At 36.1% G+C, this 20,953-nt stretch overlaps 1 protein-coding gene across 1 annotated transcript; it reads right to left on the reverse strand.

The window, feature by feature from the left end:
* Positions 1–12,213: 12,213 nt before the first annotated feature.
* LOC138939736 (muscle segmentation homeobox) lies at positions 12,214–19,436 on the reverse strand. Its single transcript, XM_070307836.1, has 3 exons — positions 18,139–19,436; positions 14,459–14,640; positions 12,214–12,938 (listed from the first exon to the last, which is right to left on the reverse strand). Exons 1-3 carry the CDS (start codon positions 18,998–19,000, stop codon positions 12,720–12,722), a joined length of 1,263 nt encoding a protein of 420 aa, XP_070163937.1. The 5' UTR covers positions 19,001–19,436; the 3' UTR covers positions 12,214–12,719.
* Between the last annotated feature and the right edge of the window lie 1,517 nt (positions 19,437–20,953).

Consider the following 20,953-nt stretch of genomic DNA (forward strand, 5'->3'; position numbering starts at 1 on the left):
TTTTTTACCAAGATTGCAATTCTATTTATAATTGTAATATATATCTCTCTTTTCTTCTTTTTTTTTGTACTATAATAATATTAAAAATTGTAACTTATATTTATTTCGATAAGTTTTGAATATTGTTGACAGTTTAATAATATTCTACTTGGCAAGTTTTGGATGTGATAGGTGTAAAAATATCTTGGTATTATTTGTACAGGATGTATGGAAAATAGCAACCGCAACAATATTTATAAAATCGCGTCGTTTACAACAATTATTCGCGGTTGCAGTAAACACGTCGCGCGTAATTCCTCGCGTCGTTACGTACACAGAATTCTCGCACCAAAGAAATCGGGCCGCTTGACCGTATCGTTCGTCCAGATCTCGACAGTCGTTTACCAAGGGTGGAAGGATGAAAGCGGTCGTTTTCCCGGTCGAAATCAGCGTCTCACCTACGTCGGGCCGACGCTCCGCTCCGCCGCGTCGGGCGATTCTCGATACCCCAAATTGTTAATAACACTTCACCCTCGTTGCGCGAGATATCGCGCCTGGGTCTCGCATTACCATGTGAATATAGTCGTATAGCTCGAGGGGTAAGCGAGCCCGTTTACGAGGGTACGGCCCCCGGGATATATTATTCTATAGGCGCTAATGTAATATGACGAAGGTCGGGGAGAGTCTCCCGCGCGAGGCGCTTATCGCGCGCGCAGATAAGAGAGCCCCGCTAGTTATCCAGTTAGCTCGTTATTGTCCAATGATTTTAGATCACCCACCGATACATCGTTTTAACGCCGTCGAGCACGTGCCCCGGGTCGTATCCCTCTTTCCCCTTTCCCCTCTCGCATCCGCGGTTCTCTTCTCTTTCCTTCCCTGTTCACTGATGGAGGCTACGACGGGATACGATGACAAATGATGCGAGGAACGATCGGTCTCTTCCAGCCTAACAGATTCGATTCCACGCCGGGAAATGTCATTGATCCAGAAGAAGTCGATATGAGATTATGCTTGCGAAAAGTAAAATCTTTTGCCTTCTAAAGCTCTTGATGGCGAGAGAGAAAGAGAGAGAGAGAGAGAGAGAGAGAGAGAGAGAGAGAAAGCGTACTGGTTTCTTTAATCTCTATACATATGTAATTCGCAAGATTGATAAAGAATTTATAGTTTTTTCAAAATTTTTTATTTTCGATTTTAAAAATTGCTGTGTAATTCTTTCAGATACGAACGTAAAAATGCATACAAATTTAAATATGCAGATTTAATGAAACCGTGTAGTTTTCTCACAAATTAAACTTTGTCCGTAGAATCGTAAAACGATATTCATTTCCGTTCAGCTCTGCGCTTCTCCGATATCATTAACTTTGCTTTATGCGTGCTCTCTTGCACGATACTGCTTAACATATGAGAAGCAGTGAAATATTTATGTGCTGCATTGTCTCTCACTGCATAAGTGCGCTGCAAGAAGAAGATTACGACAAAGAAAATTTTATTCGTGCTTACGCTCGATTTATGAATCGCACGAAACATTACATTATTACAAATTTTATAATTAATCTGTATCAACATTTAATGTTAAACTTAAAACATGGATATGGATAGTTATGCGCAAAAATTTGTTATTTCGCAAACACATTTTATTCTATTTTATTTTTGATATAAACAATTCAAATTTTGAGAGAAAAATTGTCTTAAGAATAAGGAGACACCATATATAAAAACCGTATATAAAAAAAATTCAGTTTATTAACAAAATATTTTGATACGACAAAATAATATTATATGGATGATACGAAAGTATTCCGAGAATTGTGGATCCTATCTTTACTGCACCATTATGGCACTAATGATCTGCTTCCGGAGCTCACTTATTCTACGCGTTATCTATTTGAATTATAACATCCACGCAATCTCTGATTATAATAGAGAAGTTACCTGCCTCTTTTTAGAGAGCGTAAAATTAAATAAAAAAAATAAAAGTTTTATGAAAATAGGAAAACAATCGAAAAATAAAACTAAATCTATATTTTACCTAATAGATAGTAAAATACGCAAGCATGTAATATATGTAAATATTGATAAACTTGACATATTCATCTCTTTCTCTCTCTTTTATCAAATTTGTATTTATACCGACGTGATTTTTAATTTCTTTGATTTATCTCTGTCTTGGAAGGTTAATATAGCTTAAAATAAAATCACACACGTGTCAGTTAATTTTCTTTCTCGCGTGTAATATTTATATATAAAAATAATAATTTACCATATATATTTTTATGGGATGAGATATTTCTACTTCCTCGAACAAGTCGAGTTTGGTTAGAGTCGGATTTAAATAGAATTTAAGCGCACGCCCACGACGGGATTAACCACCATTTTGCGCTTGCAGCATTGAGCCTTGCAGCATGGGACGTGAAACGGGGGTGGAAAGCAGGGAAAATGAAAAACAAGATGGCGGTAGGAGCGAAGGGTGGTCTTGGCACTTGCGGCAATTAAATGCTATAATGGCGTTAATTATTGTAGAACGACGCGCGGGGATAGTTTTGTCCGCTTTTGCCTTACGGTGGCCATGCTGGATTCGATCTTACATTATCCTCGGTTTCCCTCTTTATAAGTTTTCGCGCATCATGATCGCGAGAACAAAAGGCACTTGAACGGCAGAAACGGCGCGCCAAGTTTTGATGAAGTTTTTCTTAAGAGTAGACACGCACCTTGCGCTTGTGCAAAGCTTATTCTGCTTTCTTTACTTTTGGCTATTCGAGTATTAACACAAGTATACAGACGCTTAAACAAATAAAAACGAGAAGATTTTTGTTCCATTTTATTTATGTAATTTAACCTCGAATTGTATTTTTTAACCATAGATTTTCTAACGAGTTGAAAATTGATTTCCGTTTTAATATCCAACATTGAAACATTTTGACAAGAGAACTTTTAACTCAACAGAATATAATTTCAATAATAGGGTGAAATTAATAATTTCGCTCAAGAATAAAATAAATTTACTCAGACTATTATTGCAATCAGGTTTCTTAACATAGAATATAACTCCAACAAATATTGATTTAGAAAATAAAATTAAATAATTTGAAAATAAGAGAAAATTAATAAGAATGACGGTTTATTGTACGCGAAAGTACATATAACCGTTACGTGTAGTCATTAGACCCGGTTGCGTCCGGGGAGAGCTAGTGGACAGAACTTTTGCTGGGCTGGTCCGGCAATTTTGGTTTGAGTTTAATTACAGCAGCCCCGCGGGACAATCAGATATAAGCGTCCTGCACGAGCGACCCGCCTTCAACCATCTCCGGTAAGGGCTGGCACAGCGTACAGGGAAAATGGCTTGGCGGTGGCCGACATTATCTGTGAAAAACGAGGAAACGAGTAAACCTAGCGCGAGGCCAGCCGCCTGGGTAATTACAAATTTTTCTTAAAAAAACTTTTAATTTCATCGTCCTTTTGTTCGGTGATGCGTGTGCTCCGCGAAATCACAAACCGGACCATCATTTCTCCAGCATTTTTTCCGCGTAATTACTAGCAATGTTAGACGATAGTCGCTTACACATTTTTACAGCAGATATATCTGATATCTTTTATTAAATATGTATGTCGTGAAAAATTTGTCTATTATTTTAAAACAATTTTCCAAGTCTGATGAAAATTAGTCTGTCTATTTTCACATTACGGGATAATAAAATATAGACAAGTAGATAGACAAATTCTCATTTTTATTTATATTAAAAAATATGTAATACGATACAGTATACACGTTGGACGTGTCTTCTTAACGTGTCTAACAATTGTAAATAAAGAAAGAATTTTTAATAGCTATATAACATACAAGATATATCAAAATACTAAAGAAAATATTCTTGAAAGGATACGCAGTCAATCTATTTTCCCTCGAGATTAACTTGGAGATATGGTACGTCATGGAGATATAAAGTCATTTCGGTCGACTGCTCTACCATAGCAGACTTTTTCCCGCGCGCATCTCTTTCTTCCTCTCTAACAATATCATTGAGAAGTGCGGTGTTAATATCTTCATAGTGTACGATCATTCTATTTTTGGTGTACGAGAGAAATCATCGTCAAGTGTAGGATGTTTTTCGAAAGAAACTCCGACCTTACAATGCTGGATAAAGTCGCGATCTCTTTTCAAGCGGAGACGTTTTATTACAGTCGACCATTCAATCTCGATGAAGTGGCTCCCCGTTTTCTGCCTTTTTGAAAATCACAAAATGACTATGGTTGTTTGAGCATGTAGCTGAAAATGCAGTGGCGCAGAAACGCGAGGAAGATGCTCTCATTCTCACTGCGCATTTCTTGCGCTAAATATAATTGTCGTATGATTATCATATTTTTTGACCATTAATATTCCATATCAGACGGAGCGCATTTAGCGTAAAATTGCGTTAGTAAATAGGAATATGTCAAGAATTGTTATTGATATGGATTCTGCTTATATAAGCTATGTTTACATAATAATTCAAAATAATTGGCGATTGAAGTTTTAACCGGTTCTTACAACATGCAAAGTCAGAATATGATGATAAATTCAGTTTTCTTAATAAATAAAAATGAAAGCTTTACGTCGTTTTATCAGAGCAACATAATTTCCGATATAATCCGATAACGCCGCGCTAACGAGCAAGTATTATCTAAACGAGGGACGGAGGGAGAGGCAGAAATATTCGATGCGGCAATCAAGTGGAGCATTTTGCAGAAACGATAAGGGAGCTTTACGGCAAACAATAATAATAGAAAGTTTACGACACAGTCGTGTTTTCGTATTATGTCACGGCCACCTACGGTCAGCTACACAGGCTACCACTTTGCGCTCACTTAAGTGGCGACGCGAACGACAATTTAGCAAATGTCTTCGCCGTCAAATAAATTACGCGAAATTACGGTGTGACATTATGTCACATAAATGGTATGATAGAGAGAAAGAAAGATAGGGTGAGAGAGAGAGAGAATCGAACGTGTTCGCAGTGGGCGCAACGACTTCCTGGAGTAGCTCATTTTCGGGTTAATGATGAGCGGGATAATCGAAGCGCGTAAAAGTTCACGATAATACCGGAGTTTAATCCGAGATTGCATTTCGGGATGTTGGAACAGTTATATAGTGTAAAGCACGCACTTGTGATTCAATAAATCTCTTTACTGCTTAATAATAACTTTCTTATCTCTGTGAATAAGTATACGTTATAGCATGAAATTTATTTATAAATATGTCCTCGAGATTTATTTTCAATGAAAATATTATATAATCAATTTATTATCTTTTCTGAATGCATCACAAATTATTAATGTGCTGTTACAAATAATGTGAAAGCAATTTAATAATTATAGCTCTGCTGCAGATTTAATTTTCTTTTGGACATTTTACAAAATAATAATTTTTAACAAAATTTTAATAATCTTTCTTAACTAATAGTGATTTCAAAGAAAATAAGTAAAATATAAAAAAATTTTCATATTCTTCGATCTTTCGTAAATTAGTCTACACGAACGCCCACCGCATTCTCTCAACGAGATATATTTATTTGTCTCTTATCCATCCAATTAGTAAGCCAAAGATACCGCGATGACCGGTAACGCATTTGTAACCGGTTTAGGATTAACTAACACCGGCTCGCGTTGCCGCTACGTTTCGCCAACTTGGTTCCGATGCTCCTTTCTATCTCTTTCTTTCACTGTCATAGAGATATTAATTAACGTTAAGATCGATTCGATAGTATGTTGAAGTTAACGTTAATTCAGCCCCGGCGATTAAACTGTCGGCAGCTGATAAATGAATCCGCCATTATCCGCAGCGTATAATATTGACGTTAGGTGAACCTAGCATTATGATTTTGCTTTTTTCTATTGTCGTGATTTTTCGGCTGACGATGAGCACGCGCGTACATATTCTGTATAATGTTACTAGTGATTCATTGCACTCGCAATATTCCATCAAGCTTAATTGCGCGGACGTTAACCCTATATTGTATTGCGTGATGCACATATTTATGCACACTTTACTATCTAACATAAAACATTATTCTATAAATTGCATTTTATTCATATTATCGAAAGTAATGTCCACTTAAAATTAAGATAATTATAATAAATCGTATTTCTTGTCTTACGCGATTTCGATATTAACCGTTAAAATTCTAAAGTAGAGACCGGTTATTTGCATTATTTTATAATTAAATTCAATGATTATCGGAACGCTGAAGATGACACAAAATATGTTTATTTCATAAGAGAGTAACTTTCTTTAAGAAAGTGCATTTATATATACTAAATTTTCTTAAATTGCTTACGTAATTTTACTAGCAATATTATATTTAAATATCTCATAATATATGTAAGCATTATATTTACAAAATCATAAGAGGAAAAGAGAGAGATAAAGAAAATATTAACTAAATTTGTTATAATTTTTTAAATGAAATATACCTTGGCAAAGATGTGACAAAATTAAAATTACATAATTTATATATATATACAATAAATAATATTTCGATATTTTCAATTAATAATAAAACGCTATAAATTTTAAATTTTAGACAAAACAATAATAAATTTTTATTTTTATAGTTTTTAGGATCGTTAGGTTTATAGGAATGTTTTCAATTGACGTGTTGTTATACCGTTAGTGATGAAAGAGAGGACAAATAATATTGATTCTTTAGAGCATAATTATTTACATTGCATAAGACTTCACATGCATTCTCATTGTATTCATGTATAATTCAATAAGGTTAGGTTGGAATTACAATAGTTCAAGTTCATAATACTTAATTTATATTAAAAGATATTTTTACGTAATTGCATCTTATGAATAACGAACAATCAGAAATTAAAGAGATAAATGTGTCTATTAATTACATATAAATACAATATATCTTGATTTTATTATTTTTAATAATTATTGCAAATAAAGTAATTATAAATACTGTAAAAGTTATATTATCGTATAAAGTCAGGTATTCATATTTTGTATAAACGAACGACTGAAATAGTATGAATAAAATGCGCGTTGCATTTCAATAACCACGAAATGGCCGCATTGATAACGCAGTTAGCAAACAAGATTTTTTACTCGTTAATCTTGAATGAGATGTAATTAAAGTTAAAAGGATTAACGAACGCGCGTTATCATAAACAAATTTGCAATTTATGTTAGCGATTTTTGATCGATATATAATTCTCTTAACAAGCAAAAATTATCATTAAAGTAAATCATTATTCTTCATCTTTTTATTTAATATTAAGTTAGGTTTATTTTCGCGTTTACTGTATTATATAATTTATTTCGCAACTGAAAAGCTAATTAATTACACGATTTGTTGGTTCCATATTGTGATCACGTTTGTATAATTATCACGGTTTTCGTGACGCTGGATTATCGTATCTTTATAACAGCTGACAACATAACATATTTACGCAAAACAATTTTGCTTCCAAAAAAAATTTCTACTTCGGTAATCGATATTAATAAACATGTAATTATATATATATATATATATATATATACATACGTCTGTATATATGCTCTTTTAAAATATTTTTGTTAAGAAAATGCCAATTTGATTTTTTTTTTTTTTTTTTTTTTTTTGAAAGAAGTCGGTCACGTTTACGCAATGAATTCGAAAATTGGAAAATTCTATTATAAGGAATAAAAAAATTGTAAATTATATTAACGATACCGCAATATATTAATTATTTTATATTTTATTATCTTTAATCTACATTTATTGATTTTTTGAAAGAACGTAAAATGTTTCGCTTATCTATTTCCGTATTTTAAATCTATTGGGCATTATGAAGCGGCCATGTATCAATCTAATACTCGCGGGCCCGTTTGTTTAGCGGCCTGAAATAATCTGCAATCTGTACTGCATATCTGTAGCGTGTTTTCTGCCACGCGGGTTTATCGCGATCATTAATACACCCTCCTGTGGAAGGCATTTATCGGCAGATAATTAATTTTGTTGCGTAACGCCGGGTTAATCGTTCATTAAAACTCACTCCGTCCCCGTCGCCTTCTCCGTAAAGCGGGTGCGCCGAAAGTGCGCATTAATTCGACAACAGATAATTTTGATCGCGCCGATCGTTAATGCTCGAAATTGATTCGAAAAACACAAACAGACTCAGAAGTAAGTAATAGACACGATCAGTGAATTGGCATTCCGTGAAAAGATATGCTAATTAAATTATCATAATTAATGGTTGACAGCAATGACGATTCATTTTGTGTTTTACCATATAGGTGAGCTCGGCATTTAAATAAGTTCCATGTGCACGATAAAAGCGGCGTAATAGTGCGAGAATATTAATGGCTCACGATCGCATATTCGTAGCAACCGACGTTTGTTATTTAATGACAAAAGCGAGATGAGAGTGCTCTTTTTTATATAACGCGACGTGACGATACAAAATATTGCGAAACTGTTGCGTTTTTTTCCAATCAAAGATTCTTCGCACTGTAATCGATTATATAATCGTTTTCTTCTTATTTTGGTTTAAACTTAATCGAAAGATTAATTAACTATTAAATAGACATTTAATATTGGAAATTGCAGATGTTTGCTGTGAATTTGATAAATAATAAAACTATAATCTTTCTTTCTCTCTCTCTTTTTTTTTTTCTATAAAGATATTTAAATCATTTGATTTTACGAAGAAATTTCATTTCTTAGTAATAAATATTTGTAGAATTTTGATCAATGTTATAATTTTCGATAAAAATTGAGCTAAAAAAATTAATCCGAAATTTGTCAAATAATCTTTGATTGAATAAACATGTAGATTGAAAATACCGAAATAAATTTAGAATTTTGATTCTTTGGTCATTGGGTCCCTTAGATCGTCAAGTTTCTATATCGAATTGATAACGTATAGTACTATATCAGTACAATATCAGCAGTTACATATCGCCAAGTTAAAATGTATTAAAACGCGCGCTGGATGATATTTTCGATATGATTAACTGCTATGCGGTTGGCATCCCAATAATTGAGATATTGCAAATCTTATACTCGATTAAACAGTTTACGTATAATGTTATTGCGCAGTCTGCTGTACGTATGCTATTATCAATTAAGAGAATAAATTATGTTACATCAACATTAATTTATTACAAAATACATGACGCAATATCTGTAGAGAGAAAATTACTTATATAATATCTATCCCAAGACTGAAGCCTTTTAAGTCATAACAGCAATTATTAATTATAGATCGTAAATTTTCAAAAAATGATGATACATACGCTATATTGTTATATTTATCATATATCTATGATTTATATTGCCATATATGATTTCAGAATAAATTTCTTTTAAAATGTGAGGTTTATTGATTTGAAAACTTTTAAAAATATTTATTAAAATAATAGTTATTAAATATCATCGAAAAACATTTGCAAATTAACAAAGACTCGCGGGAAATGTATGATAGAAACTAACGACTCATGAAATCCAAATCACATGCAAGATATTGAAAGTGTGAGTCAATCTCCATTTTAAAGTCAATCACGCAAAGATCTTGACCCGACACTCGATTGAACTTAGACTCTATTGAAATCGTAAATAGTTGTCATGGAAATGAGATGTGCATGAAAAACATGAAACCATCGTTATTTCCAGAATATTCGTAATATTAATCGATTCCATAAGAAACATAATATCAGAACGCATTCTAATACTCTTTGTGAATTCTTTATAAATATAATCAAACTGCATTTTTAATTACAATTTCAACTGTATAATAGCAAATGTAGGATTGCATTTATGCCAAATACGTCAAATATCTCATGCAATAAATGAGATTTAATTTTTAAAACTAAGAACTGCTGAGATATCTGCGATAATATAACTTATTAAACAAAATTGTGACAACTGATAATCTTTTATCTAGTTATTGCAGGAAAATACTGACTTGAAAACTGACTTGAAATTTGTCATGTAATATGTAGTTAATGCATGAGATATATTTTTTGAGCATAATATAGCAATTTAAAGATGAAAAGTCGATACAAAAAACGTAGGTCGTAAGAGTTACTATTTTAATGAGCCTGATAAGAATTTTCGATACATAATGTTTTCACTTCATTTTATACACTTAATATATTATTAATGTATTGTATATAGAAAATATTCTATACACTTATATATATAAAATACCAAATATAATTTTTAATTAAAATGCAATAATTATATTATCATATAAGAAGACATAGTTTTAAATATAAGATCAGTTTTATGGGTTTTTTTTTTCTGACGCAAGAAATAGAATTAGTCAAATATGTAAACGATGTGTCTGAAGTTCGTAATAATATTTAACCAGTAATACGGTAGCTTGTGTCTAATATTATTTAACTTTTCCGAAGTAGTAGCCGAAACGGGCAGTAAATGATTGGCGACTAATTACGGGATTAAAATTCAGGCGCGTACCATCTACTTTTGAAAAATATTTCAGCAGTCGTAACTTGTGTGACAACTTGTTAGATAGAGCAACTTTAATTAAAAAGACTATTAAGTCTATCTCGTAGTTTTATGAGAAAATCTTTCACACAAGCAGTTTCACTAATAAAATTTATTTTTACTTTTAGAAAGATTTTTAGAAGGATGCTTAATTTTCGTTGCATAACGCAGAGAAAGATAAGATAAAATTGATTATAAATTTATAAGTCTATATTTATACAAATACATTTATAAATTTTAAGAAAGACAAAATGTTGAATATTGAGTTGTTGACTGTCGCAGTGCAGTTTCAATCTTTGTAAATAATGTAGCAATTATCTACAATTTTCTTTCATGTAATTATAATAATATAGATATTCTAGAATTTTTTCATAAACTTTTTCGCTAAAATTTTCCATAATAGTTTGTTGTTCAAAGCAATAATACTTTATTTTATTTGAGTATTATATTTTATTTTATAGTTTCATCTTTGTCCATATTTATGCTGGATCCCGCGTTGCGATTCACAGTACTGTATCGCAACTCTCTTATAGAGTCATAAATTTATTTTTTAGGATTTTTATTTAATCTTATACAAGTCTTATAAATGTCTGATCTTGCAAATCCTTTTATCCGCGAATACTCCAAGAGTTGCGAGCCCAGGGAACAAAGGTATAATTAATTAATGCAAAAATGATATATCGCGGACGACTGTTCGGGCGAATGAAAAGCGGTTACAAGGGAAAGAGAGGAGATGGCGCAGACGGGCCACCAGACGAAAAAATTCGGAATATTTATGTTCGGTATTATTAGCGTACGTCGGCGATATCTCGGTGGGCATCGCTAATTAGCCCGCGCGAACGACGCGGACCTTTCGGCAAACAGTGCTGGCTACTGTCTTTAAAGGTTCTTCCTCGAGCGCAATCAAGATGGTGGCGCCAACCACCCGGCGAAGTTGATTCCGAAACTAATTGCCACGGCTAATTTATCCCAACGACATATACGCACAGAGACGCCATTCTTGGATACTGCGTAATCGCGTTCGCGTAATCGCCGTCGTACGTCGGGAGGATCTATGCGGACGATCTCATGTAGGTGCTCAAATCAAACTTAGACGAAGGCATGGACGCTCTCTCTTTCTCTCTCTCTCTCTCTCTCTCAGCTGGTTTCAGTATTGTACCATTGTAAATTATTGTCTACAGCTGGACGCGAGATAGATAGGTTCCGTCGCACAATTATACGCACGATGTTTCACTATCAATTTTCCCCTTGATACCTTGATAAAAATTTGATGAAAATAAAAGATAATTATGAAATTATTAATTAAAGATTATATTAATGGAATTATATATTTAATATCGAAAATTAAAATTGTTGGAAATTGAAATTTATAGAATATTTATTTTAAAATTTCGGTTTTTCTGCGAAGAATATAAAAAGACACGTACACAACAAATATCTATTTAGTCACTATTACAAGATGTATATTTGAAAATTATTTAAAAAATTATCATTAAACGAATGTGTTATTAAAATATTCTAGTATTAAGTGTAGAAATTTAATTCGATTTCCACGAGAAATAATATATTGTATAGTATTATATACAAAATATATCAATTTATAATTTAGTTTATTTATATTTTTAATCCAGATTTTATGCCTTTCTTTAGCAAGGCGAAACACACACAAAGAATCTTAGGTAACGGGAGGGAATAAACTCTGCTGGTTATGATATATAATACAATTTATTATTAAATAAATTCTTCTATTCATCGTATGTTTGTTTTACATTTATACAAAATTGGAAAAAGAATCTTCTTTCGAAGTACCGAAATTCATTCATTTCAATATCTGCATACTGTACGATGTAAACGTAACTCCATTTCTCAAATAGTCCACTGGATGTTCATATACAAAGCGATTAACGCTATAAGTAATATTTACAATTCTATTTACAATAGTTTCTTTTCAAGACAGTTGCAATCGATATTGGCACAGAGCTTAAACACAAATTTTTCAATAGACGTTTCATTTTCTTCTTTAAACTAATACTGGAAAACGTGAAGCCGATTATACAAGATTTTTTTTTTCTCCGAAATCGTTCCGAGACGATTATTATTATAAAAAAAAAAAAACTGTTTTCTATCGTAATGCTGCAACGTTTTACAATCGCGTGATTTTTAAATCTGCTTTTTTTTTCGCATAATCCGAAATCATTCCATAATGCGACGACAAGTTAATCCATCTGTTTCTCTGCCTGGTATCGTTCAAACTTCCAACTCTCATTCCCTTGCGGGATGCTGGGTGACGGCGTGATGAGGTGTTAAGCCGGGATGAGACAGCATTCCTACGGGGTAAAGTCCCGCGGAAGTTAAGAGTCCCGGATGTGAACCGTAGAGGGCCGTATGGTGCTGCCTCACGGCCGACATCCTTAATTTCTCGATTTCCGCTTCCTGCAAACGTTTCGCTTTGGCACGTCGGTTCTGAAACCAGATCTTCACCTGCAACAATAAATCGATTCAAATTTATAGCGGCATATTTGGGACGATGAGTTTCGACACGATTACTAATGCGAGATATGGTTATTCGTGTTCGCGAATCTTGTGACAAGATTTGGTAATCGTTGGGGATGTAATGATTTACATCGAATCGCGGCTTCCAAGCAATTAAATTTGTAAGCTAAAATTAGTTGGAGCCTACAACGTTTATCGCAGACTATCCACGGTCTTTACTAATTGCATGTTAATATCGATTAAATATATTGACACAAGATTTCCATTAATTTGTAATGAAAATAAATTGTGTCAGTTTTATGGCATCATATAATTTCGCATAACTTTGTTTATTCCGTTGGAATCCGTGGCTCGTACCGCTTCGCGGCACCGAAGTCTTTAAAATAAATTGGAAGAGGAGACATTAAATTTCATTTAAACGTTAATTTCGGGACATAATTTTGGCAAATACCATCTCGATGACGTCGCGATAAAAATCGAAAAGAAGAACCGACGAAAATAATCCGCGATAATATCGTGGCGAGACGTGTACATTTGCGACTATAAACAAACCGTTACCCATCGCCGTCTATCTCAATCGAATAATCGATGCCGTTGTTGTCGGATCGTTACGAAGCGGGGCTGATTCTCCGTTTGCCGTTCGTACGCACGCGCTAAGGCGCGCGAAATGCGTTTCGGAAATCGCAGCCAGAGAATCGGGATCTCAGCCGGAGATAATTGATCGGTCATGGCGTGCTATCGCGGAACGCGCGTGTTTCAGGCAATTTGTAGTCTATTAATAAAATTACCATCCTCTCTTTGCGCCCCTGTACCGAGACAGCTCGGATAGCGCGCATTTACGTGCGCTAATTACCGCGCATCTGGCAGAAAGCCGCCGCACCGCGCAGCCATAACTAAGCCTCGAAAGACACGCGGGAATTGTTTTGACTCGTGAATGGCACCCGGTTCCGAGGAAATAAAAGTGACGAAAGATACGGAGAGTGGAAGTTTTAGTCTGAACGGATGTCTCGCGAGATCGGCCGCTGCGCTGCTTCGAAGAAATTATGATCCCCGCGGCGCGGATCGGATACCGAATGTGTTAATTTGATGTTGCGTAACAAGTGAGGTATTTACAATCCTCGATTAAATATTTCCTCGGCTACGGTTCGATAAACCATCTTTACATTTAAGACGGTTATAGAATAAACACCGACAAGTTGAACGAGTTAATAGCCTACTCGCTAATTATAGCGCTAAGAGACATCTGTGTAAAGTTGTGTAATCGTACACCTCGCACGAATGATTAGAAAAATCACTTGACAAGTATCATCACTTGGCGCGATGAACAAACCATCTTTGTTTCCCCCTTGTATTTTATTAGCGAATATTTATACGCAGACTTAAAAGTTATAGCGCGGCAAATATCATTGTTAATTAAGGATAATATGATGCGCGGCAAATTTAAATTTCGTTACACAACGTACACACGTTTTGAATAATACATTCTTGAATACGAAATTGATTCTTACCTGTGTCTCCGTGAGGTGCAACGACGACGAAAACTCTGCCCTCTCAGCGACACTCAAGTATTGCCTCTCCCTGAACTTCTTCTCGAGGGCCAATAACTGCTGTGTCGTGAAGGGCGTTCTGGGCTTTCGGTTAGGCTTGTGCTTCCTCAGGTTGCACTTAATCTTAGCCGGCTCGCCGTTCTCTGGAAGCGGAAAAAAAGAAACACGCTTTCAGTCCAAGTGCATGTCGTGCACACGGGAACAGCGACGAGCATTATGCTCGTACGAACAAACTGACGGACACCGGGATAGTCCTCCCGCGAGAAGGTGTTTCGCGTTGGATAGGTAGGCCAACGGAGGAAAGGGCCGGGAGACCGCAATGTCCCGTTTTTGTCGGCCTCGAACGGACTCGAATAACCCGGCGAGGGCAAACGCATCTTTTTAGGGTGCAATTCATAATTTTTCCGTCGGAACGGCGCCGCAAACTGGTCTCATTACTTTTTTGCCGGCTGACCGCAAAATTCCGGCCGCGAATTGTTTCTACTACACAGCCCGGCTACCGCGCTCGCATAAAAGCGCCGATCGTAACGCGCCTGCTTCGCTTCGCGCGAGGGAAGGCGTCGTTGGTGCGCTCTTGGTATTCTTCGCTTGCTCGTTTAGAAAAAGACGCGCCGCAGCATCGCGTAGCGTTATTTTGTTAGCCGTGGTTATCGCACGATCTCGTGCTCAACATAAGCGTACTAATCCCTTTAGACAGATTTGAATTTTATTAGCATTAATCTGTCAAATTTGAGACATTAACATTGTGAGCCAGGTGAGAAGAAACCACGTGAGATTCTCAAGTTCCATTAATTCGTAAAAATTCAGAAACGTCGTTTCTGCATGATGCGGATAAAAAAATTCTCATTTTAATTTTACGTAGCATACGTGAAGAAGTAAATGTAAAAAATGCAAATAATATTATAATAATATATTGCGTTTCTCCATAATAATTTATAACACTGCTTAATTGCTTTCCAGCGAAATGCGAAACAATCATTAATTTATATTTTATAAGATATAGTTGACACAAGGAAATATCTCATTCAAATACATTCTGTATATATTTAAATATCTAGTCTAGAAAGTTTTAAACACACATTCGTAAAGAATATCTTTAAGCGCTTGTCTCTGCGCTACATTCGTTTGGATAATCGAGGATCGTGTCGAGCCACCGTAAGGCAGGAAGGAATACAGAGAGAGGTCCGATATCGGAATATATCGGTTATATTTCTCGAGATTTGTCTCGAGACAATTGACAGATTTGTAGAGCGGAGGTGAACAGCAGCTTCTGTACCAAACAAACATCGAGTCAAGATTCCGACGAGACAAAAGGCTACGTCGTCGTCGTCGTCGTCTTCTTGGCAGTTGCCGTTTCTGAATTTCAAATTCGTCGTCGGAACCGCTCTTCGCTCATCTCTCCTCGTTCTGTTCTTCTCGTTCCTCCCTTTCACTGTTCCATGATTCTCTACGCATCAACTCGGATTTACAACACGGTAGTATGCGCTATGCTCGATTCTACTTCGGGAATTGTTCTTTGTCCGCTCGCTAAGGGTTCCAATTAGTCTCGGCATCCGGTGATCTCTCCGCGTCGCAGGGGCCACCAAAAACGCGGGGCCTGATTTCAATCCGGGACTACCGATCGGGAATGTGCATTCGAAATAATTAGCTGATTCCGCCGAGATATCGTGTTCCGCGAATGCAACGATCATCGGATAGAGTGCAAACTGGAAAGGACGGATCAAATGGTTGGGTGCTTTTTGTTGCGTTGCATAACGATCGAAAGGACAAACATTCTCGATAAAATCGTATCTGATCTCTCTACTGCGTTTGGATATCGGTGGCATCGCGTTTCTCTCGAGAAAAGAGATTTTAATTTTAGATATTTTAAAAAATGAAGCGAAAAAGAAATCAACGAAAATCATTAGTTCACTATCACTATTTTATAATATTAATATAATTTTCAATGCAATATACACATATGTATACATACATATATATTAGCAGATATATATATATATTTTTTTTTCTTTCTCAACAACATTTGAATTATTTAAAGATATAAAGCTGCCTGTACTTTGCTTGTACCAGTAAATTCTCTTACGGCAAAATCACTTATTTAGGATAATCACGGTAGAAGAAGCGGTGGCATAAAACTTTGAAGGGGTGCGCCGATCTGTGAAAGTACTCTCTACGAGAGTTCATATTTCAGAATTATGGTATATTTCGCCCGTATGGCGCATATATTCTACGGGATTTATTCTAGAATTTTTCACGTCGACGATAGAAAACACAAGTAAAGCCATTGTTATTTCCTGCTATAAAATTATTATTTTATAATTGTATATTTTATTTTTTTAATTCTTTTCAATTTTTTAGATGCGGTAACAATGCACAAATTAATGATACAGAGTACGCTGTATAATTACAAGTTTTTATAAAAATTTTTATCAAAAAGAATTGACACACGATTGTTATATCAAAAATTATTTATAAATTTAAAAAGTTTTACATTAAGAGAACACATTTAAAAGAATATTATAAAACATTTAACATGAATACGAAGTAATTAATTAAATTCAGCAATATAAATGATTAAATAATTAAAGACGATCAAGCAAGTTTTATTATGTAACAATATTAGGTAAATAATATTTTACTCATAAATTACAATCTTTTTCGCAACAATCACCAATCGAGCGAGGATACACGAGAATCGTTCGCTTCGGTGGAGCGACGGTAGGCTATCGTTTAATAAAGGCCGAAGCGGTCATCGGAGAATCAATTTTCGTTCGTCGATTACTCGATTTGTTTCGGGAGATTTTTCTCCGATAATCACCTATTGTTTCGTTGGAGAATCCACGAGCAAAAAGTAAATTCACTCCTGCGTCTCTAGTGGATTTACTGACGAAATTAAATAATGATGCAAATTGCTTCTTCAACGATCGTCTTTCGTAATTCGTAAATTGCTTAACTAATTAACACTGGAGATAATATCATTTACTTAGAATAGTAAATAAAAAATATGTATGTACCGATTGGCGTTAATTATTTACCTTACAATTAGAGACTTTATAATTTAAAAACTGATAATTATTAAGTCGTTAAAAGTTATTAAATTATCGAATTGTAAAATAGTAAACAAAAAGTACATTTATATGATTATTATCGCGGGATATTCTTTTGTTATAAGTTTATGTTTTCAGAATATCATCACGTTTCATATTACGTATCGATAAGGAGTAAAGTTGTCTGGATTTTATATAGCAGCGAGAAATCGTCGTCCGTAAACCGCGCCTGTAACCACGTAATCGCTTTAGCCGCAATGAACCATAAAAAGAATCTGCGGAGAAATACAAGGGAGATTGGCACTCCGCCAAAGATTAAAGACTATCCCAAATACAGTTGTCGTCGCACCTTGCAAAATTAATACTAGAACGATCGAGAATTAATGACGCTACTTGGAGGAATTATTAATTGTAAAAATATAAAACAAAATGAGAATTCTCTCTTTTAAATGTCATCCTCTCACCTTATTAACATAAATTAAAACATAAATTGAGATATCGAAATAAAACCGATTAGTTTGGTAAATATTTAAAACGAGAATAATGTGTGAAAAATATATTAAAATAAAGATTATGCGTATGTGTGTCACTCACCGTTTAAAGGAGCATGATGAGAAAAGTGAGCAGGGAAGAAGGCGTTGGCCGCTGCGGCGGCCGCAGCGGCTGCGGCTGCATTCTGATGCCCGCCGCCCCAAATTGCGGAGTGAAAATTAGGCGGAATCCCGGATATACCACCGAGAGTGGAAAAACCACCAAGATAAGCTGGAGTTGGTCTAACGGGAGTTGGACTGGACGGATGATGCTGAAGATCTTCGACGTCCACTAATCTGCTCTCATCGTCCTCTTCGACGTCGTCCGTCTCTGAACACCTCGAGTGAATTTCACCGTGAGAACTGTTCGTAGGCGATTGCGAGCCAGCATGATTGCCGATGATTTTCGGAGACGAGGAACAGCCTACCATGGGTTCCGGGGTAGTTCTGATGTCGGTAGACGGATGTATTCGATAATCTACGCTACCAGAGGTTGATCGTCTGCTAGGTGATTCGATACTACAAGCGAAATCGATTACTTCGGGGTATCTCGGTGGTGTCCCCGAATCTGAAGCATTGTGAGGAGAGACGCAATGGCTCAATCTAGTTTCTCGATTGGGCAACGACGATGAAGTATATCTTGATATTTTCAAATCGCAAAGATGCTTCGGCACCGTAGTGTTGATACGAGGTTCCTGTCGAATCGGCAAATACGAGGCGATCGGTGATGATCTGGATGACATTAGGAGAGGATCCTGCTTTGCCGGAGACTCCGTCTTCCTGGTATCCTCCGCCAGCAGGGCCGCGACGGAGAAACTCAATCGATGAGTCGGTTTCGAGGTTGCTTGCAGCGCTTGAGCCTCGTTTGACGAATCCGGACTAGTCGATCCAGGCGTCACCGGCGAGGTCATCCTTATTACTGTCATTCTCGAACGTCGATCGGGCACGTTCTGTGCCGATTAGCACTGCTCGGATTCGCAACAACACAATGTCCCGATATTTCGAGTCTAAACGAGAATTTATCCGCTCATTCCACGGCAGATTAAAAAACTCGACGCGCTTCGCTGCTTTTCAAAACACTCTTCACTGATTCGCGCATAATCTTTCACGAACTCGCAAATTGCTTGAAGTCGATGTTGGCCAATGGGTCAGCTCCGAAAGACGACGCGCGCGAGACACATCGTTCAACGTTTGACAGTTCTTATGGATCAATCGATCGTTGACTGTCAGCTCCGGTAGCCTCTAGCCAAGCCGAGCTCTCCGTGTGGACTGAGTCTGACCGCTCTGCCAGCACCGCCCTGATTTTTCCTTTTGCCTCCGGTCGGGTGTTCGTGGTGGGGCTGAACGCACGTCGGAACAAGAGAGATCTCTCACCAGAGTGGGAAATCCAAATGATAGAACGAGAAGGAGAGGATCAAAACGGGGCTGGCAACTACCAACGGGGCTGGAAACTAGCAACAGGGGCATTCCTCGCGATGCTCCGCCCCGTAGCTGGGGACCCAGGAACAGGCAGAATTATCTATACAGTGATTTTTGTGCCGAGAGGGATAAGTTTCTTTCGTGCAAATGCGACGCGCCGTCACGGAGCGGGGTGATGCGGAAAGAGGGGTGATGAGGGGAGCTCGACGAGGAACGAGAGATTTAATCGCCACTTGCTTTACTACGTCGGAGACGGTAATGAGTGCAATTGAACAATTAGGCGGGGTGATTAAGATTGAAAAGAAAAAAAAAAAATTAAGAGTGCGGATGAGATAGTTTTCAATCGTCGTTGCGCGTATTAAATGATAAAGCGAAGAGATAACGTTTGGATTAGTCAACGAGGAACGTCGATGCGCAAGCATTCGGAAACATTTAAAAATATTTCCATATGTTTATCGCATTGTTCTTTTAATGAGAAATATTTTGACAAATTGTTTCCTTTCTTCGTAAAATTTTGTGATGAGAAATTGAATTATGAAGATACTACTGGCAAGATAATATTAGTAACAAAAAAATTTTGTGGAATCTATGATTATAAAAAGAGACACAACACTTTTTCCCTTGTTTATACAATTTCATTTTATTTATATAAATTTTAATTTTAATCAAAATTGAATTCGTGAGTAGTAAATTCGACAATAATTTATTAAAGATTAAAGCTGTCATATATTGCTTCTTAATTTAATAAGCAATTCATTATGCATCACGTCAATAAACCAAATAATATTAATGTAACAATTACAATATTTCAATCTATAATTATTATATATAATTATTAATCACGTTTGACTGAGAAAAACACACAACGTACTACATAACGATTGAAAGTATTAAATCATGATCGCAACGCATATACGAGACACAAAAATATGAGAATTCTGAAATTTCGGCTATCTCTTCCCGGTTCATTTCGGGAGATACGGTTTGTTCGCGCATGCAGGTAGACAGGTAGGTATATCGATTCGCAGTCGAACATCAACCCCTCTAACCAGTCTCCTCGAGACTTCCCTCTCGACGTTCAGCCCCTAAATCGAGCCGTCGCGTCGCGGCGTGTCGGGAGATTTTCGGGTGCTCGTTTGTTCTGACAGAGATTCCATCGTCGCATACCCGTCCGTCATATTTACGGTGACTCCGTCACGTAACTTCGCGATAAGCAAAAACAAATGAGTCCCGATAGGGGTGCAGATATAACACTGCACCGCCGAATAAAACCTCGCGGACGTTCTTCCATTCTCGCGGAATTGGTTGGAGTCGTAAATTTCATCGTGCGGAAATCCGCACGATGTCTATTTTCACCGTTTTATCAGAGAGAATCGATGTCAAACCTCAAAAACATATCGCTTACCAGTGCGAGATACGTTCATATCGTTACATTATCCGAGTAACTCCCTGTTTGATAA

This window comes from Polyergus mexicanus, unplaced genomic scaffold (assembly GCF_030449975.1).
Source record: "Polyergus mexicanus isolate NDT 795.1 unplaced genomic scaffold, iyPolMexi1.0 SCAF_15, whole genome shotgun sequence".
NCBI lineage: Eukaryota > Metazoa > Arthropoda > Insecta > Hymenoptera > Formicidae > Polyergus > Polyergus mexicanus.

Excerpts from the sequence above, each read along its gene's own strand:
- LOC138939736 (XM_070307836.1), bottom strand. The coding sequence starts at position 19,000 with ATGACAGTAATAAGGATGACCTCGCCGGTGACGCCTGGATCGACTAGT. Across the intron at positions 14,641-18,138 it reads TCATCATGCTCCTTTAAACG|AGAACGGCGAGCCGGCTAAG; the intron begins GTGAGTGACACA and ends TTCCGCTTCCAG. Across the intron at positions 12,939-14,458 it reads TGCACCTCACGGAGACACAG|GTGAAGATCTGGTTTCAGAA; the intron begins GTAAGAATCAAT and ends TTATTGTTGCAG.